At 43.8% G+C, this 25,576-nt stretch overlaps 1 protein-coding gene across 2 annotated transcripts in view; it reads left to right on the top strand.

Moving 5' to 3' along the window:
* Positions 1-25,576, top strand: part of LOC126146628 (alpha-(1,3)-fucosyltransferase 7-like) — a 389,818-nt gene that overhangs the window by 329,024 nt on the left and 35,218 nt on the right. For both annotated transcript variants that reach the window (XM_049915634.1, XM_049915633.1), the window contains exon 3: positions 15,747-15,892. In XM_049915634.1, the coding sequence (XP_049771591.1) occupies positions 15,747-15,892 (146 nt within the window). The remainder of the gene's footprint in view (positions 1-15,746; positions 15,893-25,576) is intronic.

The following is a 25,576-nucleotide window of genomic DNA, read 5'->3' on the forward strand; positions in this document are numbered from 1 at the left end:
TTGTCTCTACGGCGTATATTATGGACCTTTCTCCAAGAGGAAGTCCTGTTCGCAGCTCTCTTTCTTCCCATCGATTTGGGTTAACGTGTAGTCAGTTTTAGTTCCATTTTCGTATTAGTGTTCTAAGGTTTTGCCATGGGCGCGTGTGACCTAAGTTGCTTTTGCGCCCTAAAACAAAACAAAACAAAACAGTTTGACATGTACGAATGATAGTCCCTTCCAAGTGCTGACGCATCGAAGTCACAATCTTTGCTTTTGCTCGACTGACAGTCACCTGGTGGTCCGGTGATGAAGGCATAACGGAACATTCCCTGAGGATGGCGTAGCATAACTCTGTAGTTCTGCGCCTCCACGCCGCAGCTTCCCTGCTAAACCTCTTCAAGGTGCGGGGAAGGCTCGGGTTGGCACAGACCAACCACCACTGTAAAGAGACGTATATTCTCTTCGTGTCGTAGACACAGTTTCCACGTGCCTCCCATCACCTCTTGACATTCCGGTGAGGTCAGGTGAGCGGTGATAAATTTTCAAGGGCTGTGGCTGCACCGCATCCGCTGGCTTCCAAGAGTAATGGTACAGATGTAAGCAATGAGGTCAGTAAATGCTGCGGCACAACTCGGCTGCAGTGACCACATCCCTGAGAGAGCGGGAGGTATACATCCTGCCCATTCTGATGAACAAATGTTTCGTGAAGTGTGTGAAACCCCTTCCATCAGCACAGATTATGTTCCAAGTCTCTATCAGTGCGAGCTCGCGAATGACAGCGCGTGCTGGGCACGGTGAATGCTGAGGATATTGGTCCTTGGGAGATTGTGTACAATTAAAATCGCCCCCCGTCACCACATCATCTACTCTGCTTTGCATAATTGCGTTAATTCCTCAATGAAACACAGCGTAAGTTCCCCCTCTTACTGACACACGACGATACGTAGACACTGACGAGGTGCATCTCTTGGAACGGAAGTGCCACACACCTGGCATTTAGTAGGTAACGTACATCGGTGGCTACTGAACCTTCTTTGAGAAGTATTGCGACCCACTGCCCATATCCGCCTCATGTGATATGCATGTCATGTATCCAGAGAATACCAGAAAACCAAGACGGTATACCTCTTGCAGTTAGGTGACGTCAGTATCGCCCGCATAAAGTGTGTCGCGCAGCAATGACAGATTCTTGCGCGACCAGATGGTATTGATGTTGATAGTCACGAATCGATATGACTGTCGTTCGGCCTCTTAAGACAGTGGCTGTCATCAGCGTAAGCAGTGGCGACGACTGCGGTCATCCCAACGCCACCTGGTCGTTTCTCCACAACTGGCCATTAAAATTGCTACGCCAAGAAGAAATGAAGATGATAAACGGGTATTCATTGGATAAATATATTATACTAGAACTGACATGTGATTACATTTTCTCGCAATTTGGCTGCATAGATCCTGAAAAAATCAGCACCCAGAACAACCACCTCTGGCCCTAATAACGGCCTTGATACGCCAGGGCATTGCGTCATAGAGAGCTTGGATGGCGTGTACAGGTACAGCTGCCCATGCAGCTTCAACACGATACCACAGTTCATCAAGAGTAGTGACTGGCGTATTGTGACGAGCCAGTTGCTCGGCCACCATTGACGAGACGTTTTCTATTGGTGAGGGATCTGGAGAATGTGCTGGCCAGGGCAGCAGTCGAACATTTCATGTATCCAGAAAGTCCCGTACAGGACCTGCAACATGCGGTCGTGCATTATCCTGCTGAAATGTAGGGTTTCGAATGAAGGGTAGAGCCACTGGTCGCAACACATCTGAAATGGAACGACCACTGTTCAAAGTTCCGTCAATGCGAACAAGAGGTGACCGAGACGTGTAACCAGTTGCACCCCATACCATCACGGCGGGTGATACACCAGTTTGGCGATGACGAATGCACGCTTCCAATGTGCGTTCACCGCGATGTCGCCAAACACGAATGCGACCACCATGATGCTATAAACAGAACCTGGATTCATCCGAAAAAATGACGTTTTGCCATTCATGCCCCCAGGTTCGTCGTTGAGTACACCATCGCAGGCGCTCCTGTCTGTGACGCAGCGTCAAGGGTAACCGCAGCCATGGTCTCCGAGCTCACAGTCCATGCTGCTGCAAATATCGTCGAACTGTTCGTGCAAACGTCCCCATCTGTTGACTCAGGGATCGAGACGTGGCTGCACGATCCGTTACAGCCATGCGGACAAGATGCCTGTCATCTCGATTGCTAGTGACACGAGGCCGTTGGGATCCAGCACGGCGTTCCGTATTACCCTCCTCAACCCACTGATTCCATATTCTGCTAACAGTCATTGGATCTCGACCATCTCCAGCTGCAATGCCGCGATACCATTTCTCCTCCTTACACGAGGCATCACAACAACGTTTCACCAGGCAACGCCGGTCAACTGCTGTTTGTGTATGAGAAATCGGTTGGAAACTTCCCTCATGTCAGCACGTTATAGGTGTCGCCACCGGCGCCAACCTTGTGTGAATGCTCTGAAAAGCTAATCATTTGCATATCACAGCGTCTTAGTCCTGTCGGTTATATTTCGCGTCTGTAGCACGTCATCTTCGTGGTGTAGCAATTTCAATGGCCAGTAGTGTATTATCATGTTGTCCGCAGGAAGTGGAGGGGGGGGGCGGAGGGGGATGGTGTATCTTCCCTCTTCTACAAGTGCTGTCCCCGCTAAAGAGTCGTCTTCTACGACGTCGGCCCACGAGTCACTGGGGACAGGCAGCCGCCCGTTACAGCGTCTACCAAAGAGCCTTTGTGTGCATCTACATCTATACTCTGCAAACCATCGTGAGGTGCATGGCAGTGGTACGTCCCATTGTACCAGTTATTACAGTTTATTCCTGTTCCACTCATGTACGGAGCGCAGGAAGCATGATTATTTGAATGCCTCTGTGCGTACAGTGGTTATTCTAATCTTATCGTCGCAATCCCTATGTGAGAGATACGAGGTGGGTTGTATTATATCCGTAATCATTTAAAGCTGGTTCTTAAAGCTTTGTTAATAGAATTTCTCGGGATCGTTTACCTCTGTCTTTTAAGAGTCAGCCAGTTCACTTTCTTCAGTATCTCTGTGATACTCTCCCACGTATTAAACGAACCTGTGACCACTCGTGCTGCTCTTTTCTGTACACGTTCAGTATCCCCTGTCAGTCCTATCTGTTATGGTCCCACACACTTGAGCAATATTCTAGAAGCGGTCGCACGAGTGATTTGTGAGCAATCTTTTTAGTGGACTGATTGCACTTCCCCAGTATATTACCAATAAACCGAAGTCTGCCACCTGCTTTACCCACGACTGAACCTGTTCCTCGCGGCTGCGACGATGTTCCATCGCCCTCTCCATCTCCGAACGTGTTTCCAGGAGAAGAGGAATACGTCATCTCAGTCCTTAAAGGGGGAGCATGGTCGGTCTACGCCTCCGTAGCAGTTGCATTTACGAAACGGTCGAAATCAGTACGATCGTGTGAATCTGTCCGCAAGAGACAGTCATCAGACGGCGTCTGTCGGTGTTTCTAGTGCTTGCGAGGTAAACGGTGCTTCCGGACGTACATCTTCATGTTAGAATGTGAGTGTAGATTCGACTTCGCTGGACCTTCCGAGACGAAAGGCTGTGTTGGCACGACTCGTGGATCAGTATCCGTCCGCTCATTCTGCGGCGGCAGTTGCCATTCGGGGTCATCTGGCATCTCCCTCTGCAGCGCGCGGGCGGCATGTACCCGGTCAATAACGTGTCGGTCTGTCTGCAGTGGTAGCCTGTCCCGATTACCACCACCAGGAGTCGTAAGTGCCGTCACTTGTTCATGCGTAATTGGTAGGATCGAAGGAGGAAACTGTATCTCTCTGCCCAATAGAATGTGGGTGATCTGCCATTGCAAACAATCAGATCGAACATGACACTCCTGTCCGTATCCTGAGCATGAGCACAGTTGTCCATCGTAGATGATAATTGTGCGACAACCGGCAATGTTTAGCTATGAAGGAACATGCTTCGTTGTGACTCGTCTTACTCCTCTGGGTACAGGATACGTTATAAATGTCTGCCACTACAGCCATGTGGTTAACGACAGTCCTGTACGGCTTAAGAGTGGAGATAACGGAATCGGCGGGTTCTCAAAAGGTAGCTGGGAAATCCGGAGGTTCAACAGTAAAAGTGCCGATATGTCCATCTGAGTGCGTAAACTGGAGTTTGAGGGCAACATCAGTAATAATCTTCGTGCTAGCTTCTTCGTTAATCATTTACGATACTGGTCGTGATCGAAAAGAGAATACCAATGATATCCTGTGGATCTAGATTTAGTCCATCACGCAAGAAGTTTTATACTTCAAATGCTCGCGGCCGTGGATATTCGGCCTTGAGCGTAACATTGATAGTGTTCTTCCTATAGGAGTTCGTCATGTTACTTCCATGAACTTCCTGTAAGCGACTGCCGCTCGCGCAAAGGTAATAAACTATCGCAAACTCCCGTAAGCCACCAGAGCCGCTGAACGCTAAGCATACATCCTCACCGCTACGTCGCTGACAGCTAACTGCCAGTGAGCCACCTTGGCACATCGGTTCACACAACTGTACGGATTACCCTCGCAGGTCTCTCTCCTCATTCCAACTTCTCAAGCCGGCCAAGTCTGCTTCAAATTCCACCTTACACACGAACGATATACCTAAAATTATACATGTTTGAGGTCAGTAAAGTCTCTGAAATTGTGTCACTACATTTGTGTAAGTACCTGCATCTGGGTTTCAGGCTGGACCCTCCCCCCCCCCACCTCCCCCCTTTTTTACGTTCGTTGTTGTTGTTGTGGTCTTCAGTCCTGAGACTGGTTTGATGCAGCTCTCCATGCTACTCTATCCTGTGCAAGCTTCTTCATCTCCCAGTATCTACTGCAACCTACATCCTTCTGAATCTGCTTAGTGTATTCATCTCTTGGTCTCCCTCTACGATTTTTACCCTCCACACTGCCCTCCAATGCTAAATTTGTGATCCCTTGATGCCTCAAAACATGTCCTACCAACCGATCCCTTCTTCTAGTCAAGTTGCGCCACAAACTTCTCTTCTCCCCAATCCTATTCAATACTTCCTCATTAGTTACGTGATCTACCCACTTTATCTTCAGCATTCTTCTGTAGCACCACATTTCGAAAGCTTCTATTCTCTTCTTGTCCAAACTAGTTATCGTCCATGTTTCACTTCCATACATGGCTACACTCCATACAAATTCTTTTAGAAATGACTTCCTGACACTTAAATCTATACTCGATGTTAACAATTTCCTCTTCTTGAGAAACGCTTTCCTTGCCATTGCCAGTCTACATTTTATATCCTCTCTACTTCGACCATCATCGGTTATTTTACTCCCCAAATAGCAAAACTCCTTTACTACTTTAAGTGTCTCATTTCCTAATCTAATTCCCTCAGCATCACCCGACTTAATTTGACTACATTCCAGTATCCTCGTTTTGCTTTTGTTGATGTTCATCTTATATCCTCCTTTCAAGACACTGTCCATTCCGTTCAACTGCTCTTCCAAGTCCTTTGCTGTCTCTGACAGAATTACAATGTCATCGGCGAACCTCAAAGTTTTTATTTCTTCTCCATGAATTTTAATACCTACTCCGAATTTTTCTTTTGTTTCCTTTACTGCTTGCTCAATATACAGATTGAATAACATCGGGGAGAGGCTACAACCCTGTCTCACTCCTTTCCCAACCACTGCTTCCCTTTCATGCCCCTCGACTCTTATAACTGCTATCTGGTTTCTGTACAAACTGTAAATAGCCTTTCGCTCCCTGTATTTTACCCCTGCCACCTTCAGAATTTGAAAGAGAGTATTCCAATTAACATTGTCAAAAGCTTTCTCTAAGTCTACAAATGCTAGAAACGTAGGTTTGCCTTTTCTTAATCTTTCTTCTAAGATAAGTCGTAAGGTCAGTATTGCCTCACGTGTTCCAACATTTCTACGGAATCCAAACTGATCTTCCCCGAGGTCGGCTTCTACTAGTTTTTCCATTCGTCTGTAAAGAATTCGCGTTAGTATTTTGCAGCTGTGACTTATTAAACTGATAGTTCGGTAATTTTCACATCTGTCAACACCTGCTTTCTTTGGGATTGGAATTATTATATTCTTCTTGAAGTCTGAGGGTATTTCTCCTGTCTCATACATCGTGCTCACCAGATGGTAGAGTTTTGTCATGACTGGCTCTCCCGAGGCCATCAGTAGTTCAAATGGAATGTTGTCTACTCCCGGGGCCTTGTTTCGACTCAGGTCATTCAGTGCTCTGTCAAACTCTTCACGCAGTATCTTATCTCCCATTTCGTCTTCATCTACATCCTCTTCCATTTCCATAATATTGTCCTCAAGTACATCGCCCTTGTATAAACCCTCTATATACTTCTTCCACCTTTCTGCCTTCCCTTCTTTGCTTAGAACTGGGTTTCCATCTGAGCTCTTGATATTCATACAAGTGGTTCTCTTCTCTCCAAAGGTCTCTTTAATTTTCCTGTAGGCAGTATCTATCTTACCCCTAGTGAGACAAGCCTCTACATCCTTACATTTGTCCTCCAGCCATCCCTGCTTAGCCATTTTGCACTTCCTGTCGATATCATTTTTGAGACGTTTGTGTTCCTTTTTGCCTGCTTCATTTACTGCATTTTTATATTTTCTCCTTTCATCAATTAAATTCAATATTTCTTCTGTTACCCAAGGATTTCTATTAGCCCTCGTCTTTTTACCTACTTGATCCTCTGCTGCCTTCACTACTTCATCCCTCAGAGCTACCAATTCTTCTTCTACTGTATTTCTTTCCCCCATTCCTGTCAATTGTTCCCTTATGCTCTCCCTGAAACTCTGTACAACCTCTGGTTCTTTCAGTTTATCCAGGTCCCATCTCCTTAAATTCCCACCTTTTTGCAGTTTCTTCAGTTTCAATCTGTAGTTCATAACCAATAGATTGTGGTCAGAATCCACATCTGCCCCAGGAAATGCCTTAAAATTTAGAACCTGGTTCCTAAATCTCTGTCTTACCATTATATAATCTATCTGATACCTTTTAGTATCTCCAGGATTCTTCCAGGTATACAACCTTCTTTTATGATTCTTGAACCAAGTGTTGGCTATGATTAAGTTAAGCTCTGTGCAAAATTCTACAAGGCGGCTTCCTCTTTATTCCTTCCCCCAAATCCATATTCACCTACTATGTTTCCTTCTCTCCCTTTTCCTACTGACGAATTCCAGTCACCCATGACTATTAAATTTTCGTCTCCCTTCACTACCTGAATAATTTCTTTTATCTCGTCATACATTTCATCTATTTCTTCATCATCTGCAGAGGTAGTTGGCATATAAACTTGTACTACTGTAGTAGGCATGGGCTTTGTGTCTATCTTGGCCACAATAATGCGTTCACTATGCTGTTTGTAGTAGCTAACCCGCACTCCTATTTTTTTATTCATTATTAAACCTACTCCTGCATTACCCCTATTTGATTTTGTATTTATAACCCTGTAATCACCTGACCAAAAGTCTTGTTCCTCCTGCCACCGAACTTCACTAATTCCCACTATATCTAACTTTAACCTATCCATTTCCCTTTTTAAATTTACTAACCTACCTGCCCGATTAAGGGATCTGACATTCCACGCTCCGATCCGTAGAACGCCAGTTTTCTTTCTCCTGATAACGATGTCCTCCTGAGTAGTCCCCGCCCGGAGATCCTAATGGGGGACTATTTTACCTCCGGAATATTTTACCCAAGAGGACGCCATCATCATTTAATCATACAGTAGAGCTGCATGTCCTCGGTAAAAATTACGACTGTAGTTTCCCCTTGCTTTCAGCCGTTCGCAGTACCAGCACAGCAAGGCCGTTTTGGTTAATGTTACAAGGCCAGATCAGTCAATCATCCAGACTGTTGCCCCTGCAACTACTGAAAAGGCTGCTGCCCCTCTTCAGGAACCACATGTTTGTCTGGCCTCTCAACAGATACCCCTCCGTTGTGGTTGCACCTACGGTACGGCCATCTGTATCGCTGAGGCGCGCAAGCCTCCCCACCAACGGCAAGGTCCATGGTTCATGGGGGGGTTACGTTCGTTGCTGAGGTGCAATTCTAGAAGATGGAGAGCCTTGGCCGTTTGGTTCGTGCATAAGGGGGAATTTAAAGTAGAGTGGGGCGGCAGCGAGAATTTGGATGGAGGATGGAGGCGTGCCAGAGTAATCCGTACAGTAGTGTGAACTGCTGTGCCAAGGTGGCTTAATGGCTAACGCACCTGCTTAGTAAGCAGAAGACCTGGTTTCGATTCCCGGCTTTGGTACAAATTTTCATTCGCCGCTTCAGTCTATGTACATAAAAGAAAAAATAATTCCTGGTATTCTATATTCTTTAAGTCACAATATTTCATTTGTACGTTGGCAACACCAATCTTTTGCACTCATTTCTGTATTCGCGGGCTTCTTATCGCGATCATACAGTGATGAAAGCCATTACGCTTTCTGTCCCTAAAACAAAATACATAAAAATGTCTCATGTAGAAACACTTTGACCTAGCATGGGAAGATGTTCAGTCACTGCAGTTTTACAGTAATATTAGTTAGTAAAACAGCATGCACTGGTGTGAGATTTCCGTTACAGTCTCCAAAGTTTAAGTCAATGGTTCACGTGAAATGCCTCATACTGTAATCTAAATGAGAGGAAATTGAACAATTATAACAACAATATTACTCGGTATGGGTGAACAGTGTCCATCATAATAATGAATCTAATAATCTACTTTATTATTTGTAAATATTTCCTTCTTATCGTATTTTAAGATCTAAGTAAATTACAAACTTTTGGTGAGAAATATACTACTTTCATTCTCCTCAGTTTTCTGATGTTCTTACTGATATGTTATTCCCCGCTTTATATTGAAATTCCTTTGTTGATGCTATAAAGAAAAGTAATTACAAAGTCATTATTTTCATTTAATTGCTTTAGTCACAACTTTTGGAGATTAAAAAGAGTACAGTATTATGAAAAATAATATAATTTTAGAAATTTGCAGCAAAAACAGTCAAGTCAGAAATTAAATTAACAAAAAAGTTGGGGTTGCTTTTGAAGTACTAATAGATTTCACAGAACATTAGAAACAACATTAAACCATTAAGGACGTAACTATTAAAGAAAAACGTTTGTGACCATCATTGTTGGGCCTCTAAGAGGTTTTTCGTTTATATTGAGATATATTGAAATAAATGATATATATATATATATATATATATATATATATATATATATATATATATATATATATTGAAATAAATGATAGGGTTCCGAATACGGGGCGCAAATGTGTGAATCCTGCCTCGGATTTGGATGTGTGTGATGTCCTTAGGTTAGTTAGGATTAATTAGTTCTATGTTCTAGGCGACTGATGACCTCAGAAGTTAAGTCGCATAGTGCTCAGAGCCATTTGAACCATTTTTGTTTCGAATGATCATTCCCGTCATAACCTTGAACATTGATTGACTACTACACTGCGTAAAGGAATGTTTGGATATCTCTTTTTGCGTGTTCTGTTACTAAATATGGCACCAACACATCACTTATTTTCAGTAGGTCTACATGACTGAAACTAACATTACATTACTTATCATGTTCCCAATCACAAGGTATCGATGTGTACTATCGGTGACTTATCGAAACTACTTCACATTAATGAAAACACTCCTATTCCCAAGATATATAACACAATGACTTTTTGAACGTTTCCGAAGTACTTAGCTTTTTCACGCTTCTTGTGAAGCTCACACGTGCTGAGAGAGAAGTTAGTGCCAACCCTAAGATATTCCACTTGAAAGTCCTACCTCTTCACAATAATATTTGATCCTTCGCATTTTCGAAGCGTATATATTTCTTGAAACGATAGTACTGCTTCTTTTTCTGGAACAAATATTACGTTAAGACTATTAACAAGCAGAGGCACTGCAAGATACATTGTGAACAACTTGCAAAGATTTGTCACACACGCGCTCTCAAACAAGAGTAAACTTAGTATTTGAAAGCAAACTTCAAGTAATTTACAAGAATAAAGTATCTCAGATGGCATTATACGTCTTAAACAGATAGCAGCTTTGCGAAATGATATGACTTTATGATAATGTTCAAGCGTCAATGCTGTCAAGTAGCAGTATCTTCAACTTTGTCTCTTCGGGAGTAATTAATTCTTTTCTTTTAACTGTAGCAACTCATGAAATGACAGACAAAAACAGGACTTACAGCAGTGTTGAATACAAACAAACATTTGTGGCAACTTTAAAATCCTGTTTTAAAGTTAAGGCAACGAAATAAACCTGATCACTAATCTATTACAAATTTTGGTTAAATAAATAGAAAGTTCATGCGCATAGCTGCAGCGATTTGGAACAAACACGTTTAGTTCGTAAATGCTCTGACGAATTGCGTAATGTTGTACAGTATAGACATTGCCTACACGATCTTCATACGTTTGTCTATCAATACATAGAACGATCCTTCCCAGAAACGTGAACTGCTGACCATTCGCTCGTCAGGGATCATAGTCAGGTGTCAGCAGCGGGATTACTACAAATACGGCTACTGAACTGCCGCTTCTTGCTTCGCACACGACAGCTGACTTACGAGGAGAACGGCAAGTGGCATAACTTGATTTCCCAGAAACTTCGGTCAGTGGAAGAGGAGTCAAAATAAGAGAATACGTATCTCGACTTATCCGTAGATACTCGACCGTGTCTGAGAAAACGACTGTCAAAGTTTTACAAATTGATTTTCTCAGCTGAAATGGTGGAACAGTGGCTAGCGTCGCGGTTTCTTACTTTTTTCACCCGTGTATGACACCCGATTATTGTTGTTATTTGTTTTATTTTCATTGTTTTTATTTATCTACCCATGTCCGCAGAAGGTTACTACACGAACGTTTCTTATCAAATTAGGAAACACTAAGACGTTATAGTAATTGTAAGACTACTACTGGTTTTCACAGTATGTGTCATACATTTATTGTATAGAAGGTGTTTCATAAGTGATGCTCAATATTCAGGGACATAACAGGAATGATCATTCGAAACAAAAAGGTCAAATGAACTTGGACTCTAAAACGCATACCTTAAGAGCTATAAGCAGTTCTTGATCTTCGATCGTGTGAAACAAATCTGTTCTACTGCAAGCTCTTTGCTTTCCTTATTTTGAGAAGGGGTAGTGTGGACCGAAACAAGAAAAACTGTCCAGTAAACATTTGCTCTAAAATGCATGCCTTAAGAGCTATGAGCCCTTGTTCATCTTCGCTACTTTGAAACACAACTCTTCTAATGAACAAGTGCTCATAACTTTTAAGGTATGCATTTTAGAGCACATGTTTACTGGACATTTTTGTTGTTGTTTTGGCCCATACTACCACTTCCCAAAATAAGGAATGCAAAGAGCTTGCAATAGAAGAGATGTGTTTCACTGTGTCGGAGATCAAGAATTGCTCATAGCTCTTATTTTGTGCGTTTTAGAGCCCATGTTTACCTGACTTTTTTGTTTCGAAGCCGTCCGGAGTGGCCGTGCGGTTCTAGGCGATACAGTCTGGAACCGAGAAACCGCTACGGTCGCAGGTTCGAATCCTGCCTCGGACATGGATGTGTGTGATGTCCTTAGGTTAGTTAGGATTAATTAGTTCTAAGTTCTAGGCGACTGATGACCTTAGAAGTTAAGTCGCATAGTGCTCAGAGCCATTTGAACCATTTTTGTTTCGAATGATCATTCCCGTCATAACCTTGAACATTGACCATCTCTTCTGAAAGTGCGCATGGTCTTTCCAAGGGTTATAATCTTTTTAAATTACCGTATTCTTATATTTCATTCGTATATCAATTCTTACATTAGTTCTTATATTTTATTCTTACGTTTATTCTTCAGAAAGATTTTGTGCATTCCCTTGTATGATACCGATCGTAGTAATGTTAGAAACATAGAAATTCCAAACATCACGAGCACCGCATGTAGGCACGTTTGTCACAGTGGCATTTCTTCGTATGAATCTCACTCAGAAACGACACGTCGCTATCAATGCTCAAGATTTTGCGCGTTCGCAATAATTTCACGAGAAACCACGCATAACGGATCCTTTTTCCAAAAACTGGCGCTTGCAAATGACTGTGATTCAAAATACACTGTAGTTATATACCCGAAAACAATTTCCATTCATTTTTTTTAAATTCGTTCACCAGACATACATTTAGCAGACGACTTTATTTCAATACACATTGGAAACTATTCGTGTAGTAATCTTATACGGACATGGGTGGATAAATGAAAAATAAAATAAATGATAGGGTTCCGAATACGGGAATGTGTGAAGCCGCGACGTTGGCCACTAAGCCACTTCTTTGGTGGAATTGTTAACGCGCTAAAAGGCATACAATCTAACTTAAAAACTTTGACGGTCTTTTCTCGGAAACGGTCGGGTATTGACGAATAAGTAGAGGCAAGTGTTCGATTATTTTGACTCCTCTTCCTCTGAGCGGAGTTTCTGGGAAATCTGGTTACGGCACCTCGTTAGTACGTTCGACCACGAGTCTGTTTATTCTAAAGTGCCTCTAAGCGCGGGCACCGACCTTAGCGCGACATATTAACTCGGTTTCCCTAATTTTGTTGTACATGAGCATATTCAAATATTTACGAAAGTACTACTTACTCAGGGCAAGATCACAAATCCTAGAAATCATACAATCTCGCTGACATGTGTTTTGGATATTTACACTGTCGCAGCCACAAAAAAAGAACAGTTCATACAAATGCTGGGAATACAATGATAGAACTGATTTTTCATAAGTAGCTGTAGAATGTCAGCAGATCGCTGCGCACAGACTGCATATATCAGTAGAAAGAACATCTCTCGAAGTTTAAATTCGTAATAAGCACCGTGTCGTAGTTGCAGGACGTACAGCTATGGGGCAAAGCGTGTGCAGGAATCACTTGTATGGAGCCCCAAGAAATCGACGTCACATGCTGGCAACTTTCTGGGGAGGGCATCCGCAGCTCATATTATGAGTAACAATAACAACACTGAGCCCTCAATAACCGCTCCAGTCGTCATAAAAATTACAATTAATAAGGCAAGAATGTTGAGGTGTTTCCAAAAGCCGTACAGCTGTATGAAGGTGCTTTATTCGCAACTACCGGTTTCATGTCACTATAGACACATCCTCAGGTTTATCTATCAAAAATGCAAATCACTGTATGAAATTTTTGAAATGATAGAAATACAGAACTGTAGTGTCGACATTCAAGAGTCACAGATTTCGGGAAGTTATCCACGGTAAAAAGTCAAGCCACAATGGTGGGTTGTCATACTAAAATTGAGTGCACAGAAAAAATTATTGTAAAAAAGCACAAAGCATGACTACTGAATGCGCCAGGCCTACACAATAGAGGGGAGAAAACTAATAATGAACGGAACATTACTGTGAAAAGGGATAAAATGCCTAAAAATAAGTAACGTCTAGGGAAAGTACTTACAGTACAGGTTATCTCAAAAATAATATTCCAGTATGGAACCAAAACGTTGAGAATGGATGAAATCTGAAAAATACCTTACCGTATAACACCACGTGGGGTATATTATAAGATCCGGAAGACACAAACTGTATAAAGCCAATGAAGTAAAACTCAAAATCCCGCGGAATGCGCATACTTCCGCCGTATTGACAACCGGCTGATGTGCTGTAAGCAGCCCGTGGAGGCTAGCAATACACTAGAAGGCGGAAGAGCTCGTTGGCTAAGAGACAACCAAACTAAACATACGAGCTGCTACAAAGAGGAAATCATAACCAGGAAAACAACCCAAGGCTGGGAACCGTATTAGATAAATTTAAAATCCATAGTTTATTGTAGGTATAAATGAAAAATAATCATCAGTACCTCAATATCATAAAATTACCAACGGAATAGTTTTTGGGTATTAAATGGTTACTAAATTAATGTTAAAATCATCCTAATCGCTACTGGCTACTATTCAAATTGAATAGTGTCTCAATTCAATCTGATTATTTAGAGTTGAACCTGGGACTCGCTTTAATACCTTCATGATACGTATTTCTTCCAAAACATTTCAAACATTTCCTTTTGTTTCCATAAAGATAATAAGCATTTTTTTTAATATTGGATATAGAATGACCCGTTTCGTTCAGATGAGCTGAGCTAGCAAGGTTTACTTGTTCTTTAAACTGTATGTTAAAACAGCGCCCAATCTGACCTATATACTCTTATTCTGGGTGCAGTCATTGCAAGCAGTCTCATGAACCCTAGTTCTGCATATAAAACCGTACCAGTTGCACTTGTTAAATGTTCTAACTACTCGAGATAATGAACTCCGTTCCGACACTTGCTACTGGAGGGTGACAGTTTTTCACAGAAGTAGGTTCTTAATGAAGATGCCACGTTTCATAGGTGTGGAAAAGTGAGTTGTCATAATGTGCGTGTTTATTTGACAGAACATCCGCATGAGATTGCGGAACGCGTTTATGCTTCACCAGAAGTTAAGGTATTTTGTGCCATGTCTTCTTCAAAAGTCTATGTACCATTTTTCTTTGCGGAGGAAACTGTGACTGGTTTTGGGGGTATCTGGTCATGCTGCAGTACTGGCTTATGTCGCCATTGCAGCAAAATAGTGGACACTTCATTTTGCAACAAGACACTGCTCCACCACACTTTCTTTCAGACATTCATGATTACCTCAGTGCCAAACTGCTTCAGTGTTGGGTCTGACGTGCTTCTCATGATGAGTCATGACTCTCCGTTTATTCTATGCCCCCCCCCCCCCTCCTTTCACTGGAATTAACTCCACGTGATTCCCTCAGGATATTACGTCAAAGATCGAGTATTCCTGTCTCCACTGCCAATTCATTTGGAAGAATTGCAGGAAAAGATAAATAATGATGTCGCTGATCTAAACTGCAAGGTGTTAGGTCTTGTATGGCAAGACTGTGACTAGCGTATTGGCGTTTTGTCTTGTCACAAGTGCCCTTATTCATTACATGTAATGTGAGTCAAACACTTGGGAAGTAACCCTATCCACTTCTCTTTCTTCTTCTTTCGCTACTGCCGTTGTACCGCTTTGCGCAGGGTCGGCAGGGCTAAGGACGCGTTTGGCTTGGTTAACGATTAAAGGATGGTCGGATGCCCTTCCTGCCGTCACCCCAAACCCCCGGGACGGAATTAGTGTACCCCAGCTGTCTGCGCCTAGTGTAATTCATGAAAGAGTGCGAAAGTGTTTCAGATGTCTGCGAGTTGTGTAACTGAGGCGGGACGTGGAGACCAGAACGGTATTCACCTAGGGGGATGTGGAAAACGGCCTAAAAACAACATCGAAGCTGGCCGGCACATTGGCCCTCGCCGTTAACCTGCCCGGCAGATTCGAACCGGGGCCGGCGCGCCTATCCGAGTCCAAGAAGCAGCACATTAGCGCTCTCGGCTAACCTGGCGGGTGGAAGTAGCTCTATCCGCTGATAGGTGCTTTCTTCTGCGTGTATGTAGTTTTCGCGTTCTGAAAACCTGAATGTACTCACTAACGACGCTGTACAAGTATAATAGAAAGTTATACGAGTATACTGAAATGATGCTTTTAAACATAAACAGATATGTGGTATTGGTATGTGTCTGACAGTGTAGCTACGTTGCAAACTGCTAAAGGAGCGACTCCGTGTGGTGTGTGTTCAGATTGGCCAGATGTCAGAGCTGGGACGGCTGTTGTTCGTGGACCCGTCGCTGCGGCCACCGCCATGCCCCCGCAACTTCACCATACTGGTGTGGAGGCACGGCAAGCTGCTCGAGAGGAGGCACCTCCGCCGCTTCGGCGACCGCAAGTGAGTCATCAGATACTACCATTTAGATCAATACCAGTTTCCTTTCCTCTAGAAGTAGTTACTCGCACACCTTCCCACCTCTCTGTCCATCATCTCCTTCTCTCTCTATTTCTCTCTATATCCAACTCTTGTTCGCCCCCCCCCCCCTCTCCTGTCTGTCCATATTCTCCTCTGTTCATCTGCTCCTTTCCCTCTGTTCATCTCCTCCTTCTCCCCTTCTCCGTCCATTTCCTCCTCCCCCTTTCCCTCTCTTTCTCCTCCTTTTTTCTGTCCATCTCCTCCTCTTTCTTTTCTCTGTCCAGATCTCCTCTCCCCCTCTCTGTCCATCTCCTCCTATTCTCTTTCTGTGAATTTCTTCTTCCCCCTCTCTCTGTCGTGCACGTCGTCCCCTATCTCTGTCCACCTCCTCCTTCTTCCTCTCCATACGTCCATCTTCCCCCTTCTCTCTCCGCGTTATCACCCCTACACCAGTAGGACGTTGCTGGTTCTTACCCTCAAAGTATTTCTTTTCAGACAGTCACTGGTACGTGTACCACGTTTGGTTGGAAACGAGCCAGGACTTTAGGAGGAGCTTTTCCCCAGTGGCGTTGCCGGTGTACCCATGTATCATACATATTTAACATAATTTAGTGCGTATTTGTACACATATCTCACCTGCATGTCTAGCTGCTTTTGCCCTGCAGTTTCATTTTCCCATACGACGTCATAACTCCTGCATTATTTGTTGTGAAAAGATACATTTTTCTAGGTACACTATTCGTCATATGCTAATGTCGTCTGCGAAAAGTGTTGCAAATAGAGTTAGTAGCAGATACGTAGTAAAATAAAACGTCACTCTTGATGTAACAATTTTTTACGCATCTTAGTATTTGACGTCGTATCTGATGAACTATGTATCATACAGTGATATATCTTTGTACATTCAGAGGAATATTTGGATACCTCTTGCGAAATGTGTTGTGCATAGAGTTGGTAACACAGAAGCAATAAATTAAAACGTCATGCATGATGCGGCAGTTTATTCTCGAAAGTGAGTGTTTCACGTCAAATCTCCTAACTATGTGTCGTACAGTGGTTCATTTTTGCAGGTACACTGAACGGGGCCAATTCACTCCGAGAGGGCTTCCTGGGCCAAGCGCCGAATGCTTACGCGTTTCCACAATCAGGAAATCACTCCTGGTTCGTCGATACGTTGCAATCGCCTTTCGAACCTAACTCCTCCCCCTTTTATCGTGCAGCATGGCCTCTCGGAAGAAGAAGTGTCTACAAGAGGAAGTCTGATTATCGGAGTTGTAATATTTCTTCGACTGGCAGTGGTTCAGTCTCGCTGTACTTAGAAAATTCTTCTTACGAACTTAGACTCTAACGTTTCTGTACTGGACTCTGTTTGATGTTGGAGGTGTTTTTTCTATCAGACGTTTCCCTTATACTAAATGTGTTGCGAACTTCGAACAGATTTAGTGAAGACCTTTACTCACAACAGTGTTTTATATTAAGTGCGCCAAGATTTAGTTCAGTACCTAGTTTTCCTCATTACCAGACAGTAGATCGTGTTTGTGTGTGTGTGTGTGTGTGTGTGTGTGTGTGTGTGTGTGTGTGTATGTGTATTTGTGTTCTAGTTAGAAAAGTTTATTTAGACTTCTTTCAATTAAGATTGCTTAGAATCTTGAAAACTTGTTTTCTCCTCCCAATGGTTGAAGGATTATTTGTGTCTACTCAACGGAGCTTACTTTTGTTCTAGACTCCCAAGACTGTGTTCATCTTTATTTAAATAAACGTTTGTTTGTTTTATATTATGGCCTGTTTAATTGTGGCCTGCGTGTGGTGGATTCATCAATTGGCCATGAGGATAAAGTTTAATGTCGTTTGTCAGTGCATTTTGATGTTGTCGTCTCTTGTCTCGTCCGCCGTACATTAACTGGCAACGAGGTAAAGGGGTTTGTTCGGTTTTCCAGTGTCTCTCTCGCCAAGATATATAGTGCGTTTCCGTGTCGCTTTTTTCTGTTGTCCTGTAGCTTTAGAGACGCTTTTTCGTTTCCCATCTTCTACTGTTGACCACTTTTGTTTCGGAACTTCACTTCGCTCGTTGACAGTGGACATTTAGTGGGAGCCTCTTGTAGTTTTGTGACTTTCGACTTGTTTATGTTAGTTTATGTCACCAGTGTCCGGTACATTTGCATCCCGATTTTGAATCAGTGCATCTTGTGCCTAATCCAGTCTGCCTGCTGCAATGAAGCAGCTGTTATCTTCTCCTCCTGGTGCGACTGTTGGCACACAGAAAGCCGCCTTTGGACTTGTTATCTCACGATGCAGGAGCTGCTCGTCGAAGTTGCTCTCCTGGCATCGCTGCAGTTGACGGTTTCTGGCTCAGCACGCTGACCAACGGCCGGCAATTTCGTGAGCCGCGACCGACCACAACCACCAGTGCTGTCTCTCGTTTCTGGCGTAGCACCAGACCCCTTGGACAGCATTCTGCTGCTAGCTGGTTCCCCGGCGCCGTCACAGTCACTCCGCCAGAGTCATCTGCCGCCGGACTGCACCGTCGCCGTCTCTTTCTCTGGACACTGCGCCGACATCCTTATCTGTTTCTGCACTGCCTTGGTGTTTCTGCTCTCGCTGTTCCCAATGCCAACACGTGGTCCAGTCCCTTCCTATTCCATGTACTTACTTTCTGTTCCTACTGTGCCTAGTTTATGCACTCCATGTCCTGGTGTCTCCGACGTGGTTCTGTACAACAATGTTTTATATCAAGTGCTTCCGCAGAGCAACTTTTTATCTTACGTGTTTGTGCACGACAATTTATCATCCCTTGGGCTGTTCCACAGTTCATGTCCTTCCCACTTGCTTTGGAAAACTTCCCTCTGCGTTTTTCGGCCATCCGTGTCCATTCTGCCATTGTTCTGGTTTGGTCTCCTTCCAGATTGGCTCCGGGAAGCCTGCCATTGGCTCCTGCCATTCTTACCAGTGCCCCAGGCCTGCCTCCCCATCTGTTTGGCCGTGGCCACCAGACGTCCTGGACGCCGCCGCCGCAGGCTCCTGGCCAGCCTGCATTTGGACGCTTTGCTCATTGCACTTCAGGCAGCTTGTAGGTCCAGGCACTACCTTCGGACATCACACAGCTCTCCGCCTTCTCGCCTCGGTGGGAAGTGGGTGGAGGCAGGGGGTGGGGGGATGCCGTGGCATGCCAGATATCATGCGCCAAGGGCACCACGCACACCTAGTCGTTCGGGTTACCGCAAGCCCATCTGCTACGGAGCAGACGCCTTGGGACTTAGGAACGATGGAATTCCACTGCGAGATAAGCAGAGGGTGCCAATAGCATGCTAGCCAGGCCATCAGATGCCGATCAAAGCGTCAGCAGAAGCTGATGGTATCTCGTACCTCTTTCTCACGCCAGCCACGTGACAGAGAGCAAAACATATCATATTCTGGCGCCGAGGGCTGTACTTAACGCCGGAGCACGACCCTTTGGAGAGGGTGCGGGATTGGGGGGGGGGGGGGGGGCAATTCTCTCTGAGCGGGCTTCTTGGGCCAGCTGCAGAATGTTTATGCATTTCCATATTCAGGAAGTCACTCCGTAGTCGACACTATGCTGCAATCGCCGTCCGAGCCAACCTCCTCGCTCTGGATCCTGCAGCGTGGCCTCTTTGAAGAAAAAGCGGCCCGTCAGGGAATCTGATTATCAGAGTCGTAATATTTCTGTGGCTGCCTGTAATTCGGTCTCACTGGAGTTGGACAATTTTTTTGTTTGGAATTAGATTGTAGCTGTTCTGCACCCGACTTTGTTTTATGCTGTAAGTGTTTAGATTTTCTGGCGGACTTTGTCCTCATACTAAATGTGTTGTGAACTTTATTCAAAACAGTGTACCAAGCCTTCGTACAATACCTAGTTTTCCTCATTACCAGACAGTTCACTGTTTTTTCCGGGATGGGGTTCTACATAGAAGACTTTATTTGGACTTCCTTTAATGAAGATTGATCAAAACCTTGAAAACTGGTTTTCTCCTTTCAAGGGTATGAAGGATTTTTGGGTTTATTCAGCGGAGCTTATTTTTGTTCATCATCCACAAGACTTGCCTTTAATAAGTTGTGTTGTGTTCTTCTTCATTTAAGTAAACTTTTGTTCGTTTGATATACCTGGGTTGTTTACTTGTGAGCAATAAATCATTTTCTGTTATGATGTGTCTCCCAGGACGATAACTCAATGTTTTGGTAGCAAATAGGAATGGCTATTTAATGAAAAAGCGTCTGTATAGTTATTCTCTGTTTTAAGTGATTCTCAAGGTAAGGCAGCAAGTTAGGTGTCTCAGTTGTTGCCGACCGCTGTGGCCCAGCGGTTTTAGGCGCATCAGTCTGTAACCGCGCGACCCCTACGGTCGCAGGTTCGAATCCTGCCTCGGGCATGGATGTGTGCGATGTCTTTAGGTTAGTCAGGTTTAAGTAGTCCTAAGTTCTAGGGGACTGTTAACCTCAAATGTCAAGTCCCATAGTGCTCAGAGCCATTTGAACCATCTCAGTTGTTAATGCTCAGTAAGGATTGGGGTTTGATTCCCAGTTCAGCGATACAAATTCCGATCTGCATTTTTTGCCTAAAGCAGTTAGGACATAATGTTCTCTAGAAAAGAAGCCATAGATTCCTTGCTCCGTCTTGGTCCTGTGCAGGCTTCTGTTGTATCTGTAGCGACCCCGTCCTCGACGAAACGTCAAACTCTAAACGGCATTCCTTATTCAGAAATGAGTTTTGTAAATGTTTATCCCATTACCCTAGAATTGTAATTTTCATTATTATTATTGTGATTTAGATGTTATAATTTATTTACAATACTGAAAATTCACGGTACTTCCTTCTATACATACCAGAGCCCAGAGTAACTTACGTTGCTCTTGTTGCTATTGTTGTGATCTTCAGCCTGAATACTGGACTGGTGCTATAGTCTGTCCTGTGCAAGCCTTTTCATCTCCGAATAACACCTGCAACCTACATCATTTCAACATGCTTACTGTACAAAATATTTGATCAAGTGAACTTCAACAACCGGGAAACATATTTATAGAATACTACTTCATTTGCTAGTAATTTCTTCATTCATTCCAGGACCGATTTGGAAGGATAAAGCTTCATGTTCAGGCGCTATCAAATAATGGGAATATAAATGTGTCTGGGCCATCTGCACTAGTCACTTCCGCATCGTGTTGTCAAGGTGGGCGCTGTGTTTTCCAGTCTTACGCTCCCATGCGCTTGTTTGTTGTTTGACGTGGGTGTCACTACCCCTCTCCCATGACTGACTGCCCGACCGCTACACATTTATGTTCCTCTAATTATTTGGCGGCACCTGAAGAGGAAAAAACCTATATCTTTCCAAAACGGTCGTCCAGTAAAATTAAGAAATTATTGCTTACTGTATTCATGACTAGCTTTCCCTGTACAATTATTCTTATCCCACACTTCTCTCTCCACTACCAAATCGACTATTCCTCGATGCCATAGGATGTGTCCTATCAAACTAAGTTTCTTTTTTCCTCATTTCGATTCAGTATTTCCTTATTAGTTACTCGATACACGCCGGCCGGAGTGGCCGTGCGTTTCTAGGCGCTGCAGTCTGGAACCGAGCGACCGCTCAGGTCGCAGGTTCGAATCCTGCCTCGGGCATGGATGTGTGTGATGTCCTTAGGTTAGTTAGGTTTAATTAGTTCTAAGTTCTAGGCGACTGATGACCTCAGAAGTTAAGTCGCATAGTGCTCAGAGCCATTTAAACCAAACTCGATACACCCCTTAATCATCAGCATTCTTCTGTCGATTTTAGTTCCTTATCGTCTGAACTGCTTATCTTGAGTTACAAATCCATATAAGACTACATTCCAGACAAGTATCTCCAGAAAAACTAAAGTTTATATTAGATATAATGAATACCACTTTTCCAAAAACGATTTTATTTATGTCGCCAGGCTACATTTTATACCCCCTCTACTTCGTCCATCAACGGTTATTTTGCTACCCAAAACGTAAAACTCATTTACTTCTCTTGGAATCTCATTTCCTAATCATATTCCCTCAGCATCCCATCACCCTTGTTTTACTTTTGTTGCTGTTCGTCTTACAACCCCTTTTCAAGATACTGTTCATGTCGTTCAGCTGCTCTTCCAAGTTTGTGCTGTGTCTGACAGAATTTAATATCATCAGCAAACCCCAAAGATTTTTTTTGCTCCTTTTCCAAATTTCTCCTTCGTTTCATTTACTACTTGCTTAACGTACAAATCGAATAACATCGGGGAGATGCTGCAATCCTATCTCACTCCCTTCTCAACTTCTGCTTGTTTCATGACCGTCGACAGTTATAACTGCACTCTGGTTTCTGCACGTAAATGAATTTTCCCTCCTTGTGTTTTATCCCTGCTGCCTTCAGAATTCCAAAAGCTTTCTCAAAATCTACAAATGCTATAAACGTACGATTTCCTCTCTTTAGCTTATCTTTTAAGATGTGTTGTAGGATCAGTATAGTCTCGCGTATCCCTACTTTTCTGCGGAACCCAAACTGATCCATCAGTTTTTACATTCGCATTGCGAATAATCCATATCAGTATTTTGCAATTGTGATTTACTAAACTGATGGCTCGGCGGTATTCGTGTATGTCAGCACCTACATGTTTTTGTAATTGCAGTTACTACATTCTTATTGAAGTCTGAGGCCTTTTCCCTTTTCTCCTCCATCTTGCAAACCTGGTGGAATATTTTTGTCTGATTAGTTCTCCCAAGGATCTCGGTAATGCTGAGGGTATGTCGTCTACACCAGACGTCTTGTTCGCGCTTAGGTCTTTCAGTGCTCTGTCAAATTCTTCTCACAGTGAGTTTTCTCAACTTGAGAAATTATAAGGAGCGATCTATTTTACTTCGTAATAAAAAAACAACTTCCTATAGCCAAGATCACATAAATTCTTTTTTACTTTCGACTACTGGTTTTGACTGACTTTCCTGTCATCTTCTTTCACAGTTTTTATTTCAATACGTGTTCGTTGTGAGTAAAGAACCTCATTCCATGTTGCGATAGTGCCGCCGTCGTGGTCGAGCGGTTCTAGGTGCTTCAGTCTGGAACCGCGCAACCGCTACGGTCGCAGGTTCGAATCCTGCCTCGGGCATGGATGTGTGTGAAGTCCTTAGGTTAGTTAGGTTTAAGTAGTTCTTAGTTCTAGGTGACTGATGGCCCCAGATGTTAAGTCCCATAGTGCTCAGAGCCTTTTGCGATATTAGTGGATAAAATGTAGCACTTCATATAAAGGTTTGAAAGAAAAGAACATTTATAATTAAAAAGGATCTTGATGTGTAATCTGACATTTTCCCGCCGCACGTAAATATTGAAAATTTCTCTGGCATTCGGCCGGATGGCGTCGTCCAACAGGCGCGATATTTCGGTAAGCTAACTTCTTGCCAACTGCAGGTGTCCTTGGAGTCTGATTAATCTCTGATGGATGCTGACTTTATACAATCTTTATCCCCCTCCCGCGCCTCCGTCTTAGCGCTTCCGCGCGTACGTGGCCGGTGGTGAGGGAAGCGTGGCGCCCCGCGATAGATCGTGGGCAGTAGTCCTTCCGCGGCCATGGCCGCGCGGGGAACTCTCCCGCCATGGTGACAATGCGTCTTCTTCATCAGGCGTTCTGACAGGGGCGGATTTCCGTGTTGACTGTCGTTCTGTTTTAATTATACTCATGGCTGGATCCCAGTTCTTGCTTAACTGGAAACCGCTGTCTTTTTTACTAGCTCGTTATGCGACCGGATCTCCACTGCCTCTTTAAGGATACCGTCCCAGAAGGTGTTCGATTGTTGTAACAGCTTTGTGCCATCGTAGTTCATGTCATTTCCATGTGAGATGTAGTGCTCTTCCACGGCGAACTTGTTCGGCTGTGCGTTGTCTTTGTGGCGTTTATGCTCACTGCATCTCTCCTGTACCGTCCGGATGGTCCGGCCTATAAATATTTACCGGCACTGGCAAGGGATGAAGTAACCTCCCGGTCCTTCATTGGTCCAAATAGCGTCTTCGGTTTGGATGGAGGGCGAAACACGCACTTGACATTGTATTGTAGGAGTATTCTGCCGATCTTTGCCGATGTGTTCCCCACGTATGGTATAATCGCCGTCACAGCCGGCCTGTCTTCGTCCTGGGAAGGCTGCGGTCTCGGCTTCTTCGGTCTTAAGGCGGTTGTTACAACCGTTCGTGCGGAACACGGCCTGTAAGTGCTGCAATTCAGCTGTTAGGCTGTCACGGTCCGAGACTTCGCGTGCTTTGTGCACCAGTGTGCTCAGGACTCCCTCTCGCTGTGAACAAGCATGACAGCTGGAGGCATGCAAGTAAAAATCTGTATGTGTCGGCTTACGGTAGACACTGTGTCTTAGTGCGGCATCTGGTCTTCGCTTGACGAGCATATCTAGAAATGGAAGCTGGTTGTTTCCTTCTACCTCCATTGTGAACTTGATACTCTGGTGCAGCAAGTCAGATGCTGCACCAAGACTTGAAGGCGATGTCGTCCGTGCCACCAAATTACAAATATCTCGTCTACATATCGAAATAAGGAAGAGGGCTTGTAGACTGGCGACTCGAGAGATTCTTCTTCAAAAACCTCCATAAACATATTGGCCACTACTGGTGATAGCGGACAGCCTATCGCTACTCCATCTGTTTCTTCATAGTAGTTTCCCGTCGAACAGAGAGTAAGTTTATGTAAGCACGAATTCCTAACTTTCGTTACCGCTGGTCCGAATTTTTCTCCTACGAGTCTTAGGGAGTCTCTCATAGGTACCCCAGTAAAGAGGGATAGCACGTCAAAGCTCAGCATGAGGTCTTCTCGGGCCAGTCGGAAGTTCTGGAGCTGCTGGACGAAATGCGCCGAGTTTCTAATGTGGTGCTCACGTTTGCCCACAAAGGGACTGAGCATCGACGTCAGGAGTTTTGCTAATTCGTATGTTGGTGCTCCAATGTTGCTTACAATCGGGCGAAGAGACATTCCTCCCTTATGGACTTAGGTAGTCCGTAAGGTCTAGGAGGCGCAGCTGCCAGCGGACGAAGTTTCTTCTCCGTTTTATAGTCTGCGAAGGTGTACTGATGAGTCTCAATGGAAAAAAAAAGGTGGCATCTTGTGCGTATGGCCATGCCCGTATATGTAGCGCCCACGGTTGATTGTTAAGTCTTCTCGCAGGATCATATCTCCCATTTCATCTTCATATCTTCCGTTTACCTTTCTGCAATGATGGCTTCAAGGTTATTTCTAATTAATTCTTCCACCCTCCAGCTTTCTCTTCTTTATGCAGTAGTGGCTTGTCATCCGAATTCTTTACATCGTTTAGCTGCTATTCTTTTCTTCAAAGGTCACTTTAATTTGTTATAGGTGGCGTATACAGTCCCCCTATCAATGCATTCTCCTACAGTCGCCTCTGCTGATGCTCTTGTTTTAGACATCTGTTTTACCTTTCGCCTGGTTCATTTGCTGAATTTTTATACTTTCTCCTTTAATCATTTATATTCAATATCTCCTATACTATACAGGAATTTCTGCTAGAGCTTGTCTCCTGTAATCGTGTGCTGCCTTCAATATTTCATCTATCGAAGTTGCCATTTAGTCTTTTGTCGTATTCCTTTCCTCAGTTTCAGTCCTTCGTTCTCTATCGCTCCCTCTGAAATTCTTAACAACCCCTGC

This window comes from Schistocerca cancellata, chromosome 2 (assembly GCF_023864275.1).
Source record: "Schistocerca cancellata isolate TAMUIC-IGC-003103 chromosome 2, iqSchCanc2.1, whole genome shotgun sequence".
Taxonomy (NCBI): Eukaryota; Metazoa; Arthropoda; class Insecta; order Orthoptera; family Acrididae; genus Schistocerca; species Schistocerca cancellata.